General features: G+C 38.0%; 1 protein-coding gene across 1 annotated transcript in view; it reads right to left on the bottom strand.

Annotated features, from left to right (window-relative positions):
• Positions 1–494: 494 nt before the first annotated feature.
• The window catches only part of LOC107858424 (cullin-4), a 57101-nt gene continuing 55314 nt past the window's right edge, over positions 495–2281 (bottom strand). The window contains exon 17 of the mRNA XM_016703074.2: positions 495–749. Within this exon, the coding sequence (XP_016558560.1) occupies positions 636–749 (114 nt within the window). The 3' untranslated portion in view covers positions 495–635. The remainder of the gene's footprint in view (positions 750–2281) is intronic.

Here is a 2281-nt window from a genome sequence, read left to right as displayed (position 1 = left end):
CTGAGAGGCAAAATTTCTGTACGTGGAAAGCTCTTTCTTCTCATTTTAGACACCAAGAGAAGAAATAAATCTCTACAAGCATCTCCTCCAATTTCCTAATTTTGTTAATTATTGTGCTTTTACCATATTATTTTATAAACATCTTTTTATATATAATTAGCAGTATTTAATATAGTTTAGCTAACAACGGAGAACTTTGAGTAAACAACAAAACGGGTGGACCAATACAGGGCCAACCTTCCATAAATGTGCGACATGAAGTACTACTACGGAACCTCTAGTACTACTAAAGAAAAGCTTAACCAAAAATCCTGTATAATGTGATGAAAGAACGACAAATCTGCAAAATCTTGTGTACATACATGCTATTGACGATTGACCAAAATCTGTAAAATCCTGCGTACAATGCTATCGACAGCAAACATTTTCCTTGAGATAATGTTAAAACAAAATGGATAGGCACTTGCTCATATGCTTCAAGAGAGAAAGAAAACTGGACGGACGAAATAAACTTAAATATAATCTTTACAATGTGTACGACAACAAAATTAATGGTTACAAAGTCAACTGTACAGAACCTGACGAGGAAGTCTACCGAGTCATTTACATTGAAAAAATTAATGTCTGGATTCACTCTAAGCAAGGTAGTTGTATATTTGAGGATTGTTTTTGTCTCGTTCCAGGTACTCCCTATCTATGAGGCTTTCAATCCTTTTCTTCAGATCAGCTGGTTTTATTGGGAATTTAAGCTGCTCCAAAAACAGCAAAAGTGGAATCAGTGTAAATAGATCAACTCCCCTTGAGCTGATAGCTTGAAATGAAATGACAACACATGCTTTATTTACAGTAAAACTAACAAAATACAGTCCAAATGAAAACGCAGCTCAAACCAAAAGCACCAGTACAGTAGCCAAATTACACTCATATTTCTAGCAACGATACACGTGAAATATTTCTTCAAGAGCAACCATCTTTTTTATTATTATTATTTTGATAACCAAGAAATCCCCGATAACAAGTGGTGCATGGTTCGAAACTCGGCCCTCCCCTCTACCCTTAAATAATTACAAGCGAGTTGACCATGGTACGTGCAAACATATGTTTCGAGATTTGCTGGGCTATAAAAGACAAAATTGAAGGTATCAACTATTAGAGTATAAAAACATTTATTGTCATAATATTTAGGTATACATGAGAACATACTTCCTATCCCAACCATCAATATAAAGACAAAATTGAAGATATCAAATACTAGAGTATAAAAACATTTATTGTCAAAAGATTTAGTTATACATGAGAACATACTTCCTATCCCAACTATCAATATACTCGTTGAATCACATTGACAACAATGAAGTCTTGATAAACAGACAGGAAAATCTTTTTTACCTCAAACTTGGCAAAAGTGAGGCCAACTAGATACAGATGGGTAAACAACTAACTTCATGTTTTCTAATGGTTATTGGATTCACTTCATTTCTTCATCAAGCAGGTTTTCTCATATTCAACATTACCGGCTATCTTTTCATTAATAACTATTTCAACATTACCGGCTATCTTTTCATTAATAACTATTTGCCTCAGGAAAAGCATAATTATATATTTGCTTTAGTGACCAAGATAGAGGTAGTTGTTTCCAATTCAACAACAACAACAACAATAACAACAACAACAACAAACCCAGTGTATTCCCACCTAGTGGGGTCGGGGGGGTAAGATGTACGCAGTCCATACCTCTACCTCTGAAGAAGTAGAAAGGCTGTTTCCGATAGACCCCCGGCTCAAGGCACGAGATACCACACAAACACATAGTAAAGCACAGAAGCAGATTACATAACATAAATACGGCACCCATAAGTAATATAAAACAGAGGAGAGCAGAGCAAAGCACACAGATTCGTAATGAAACATGGAACACGGAATCATAACAGGAATAAAACCCCCACCAAGTAATTCCCTACACTAACGACCGAAACTAACCCTAGTCCTCTGTCGTAATTCGCGTCCTCCAGACCTTCCTATCTAGGGTCATGTCCTCGGTGAGCTGTAACTGTTCCATGTCCCGCCTAATCACCTCACCCCAGTACTTCTTCGGCCTACCCCTACCCCGCCTAAAACCATCCAACGCTAGCCTCTCACACCTACGGACCGGGGCATCCATGCCCCTCCTCTTCACGTGTCCTAACCATCTCAATCGTGCTTCCCGCATCTTGCACTCCACTGAAGTCACACCAACCTTCTCCCGGATAGTCTCATTCCGAACTCTATCCCCTCTAGTCAG

Source organism: Capsicum annuum, chromosome 2, assembly GCF_002878395.1.
Source record: "Capsicum annuum cultivar UCD-10X-F1 chromosome 2, UCD10Xv1.1, whole genome shotgun sequence".
Classification (NCBI taxonomy): Eukaryota; Viridiplantae; Streptophyta; class Magnoliopsida; order Solanales; family Solanaceae; genus Capsicum; species Capsicum annuum.
Note: the sequence above shows the minus strand (reverse complement) of the source record. Positions and strands in the feature narration are given on the sequence as shown.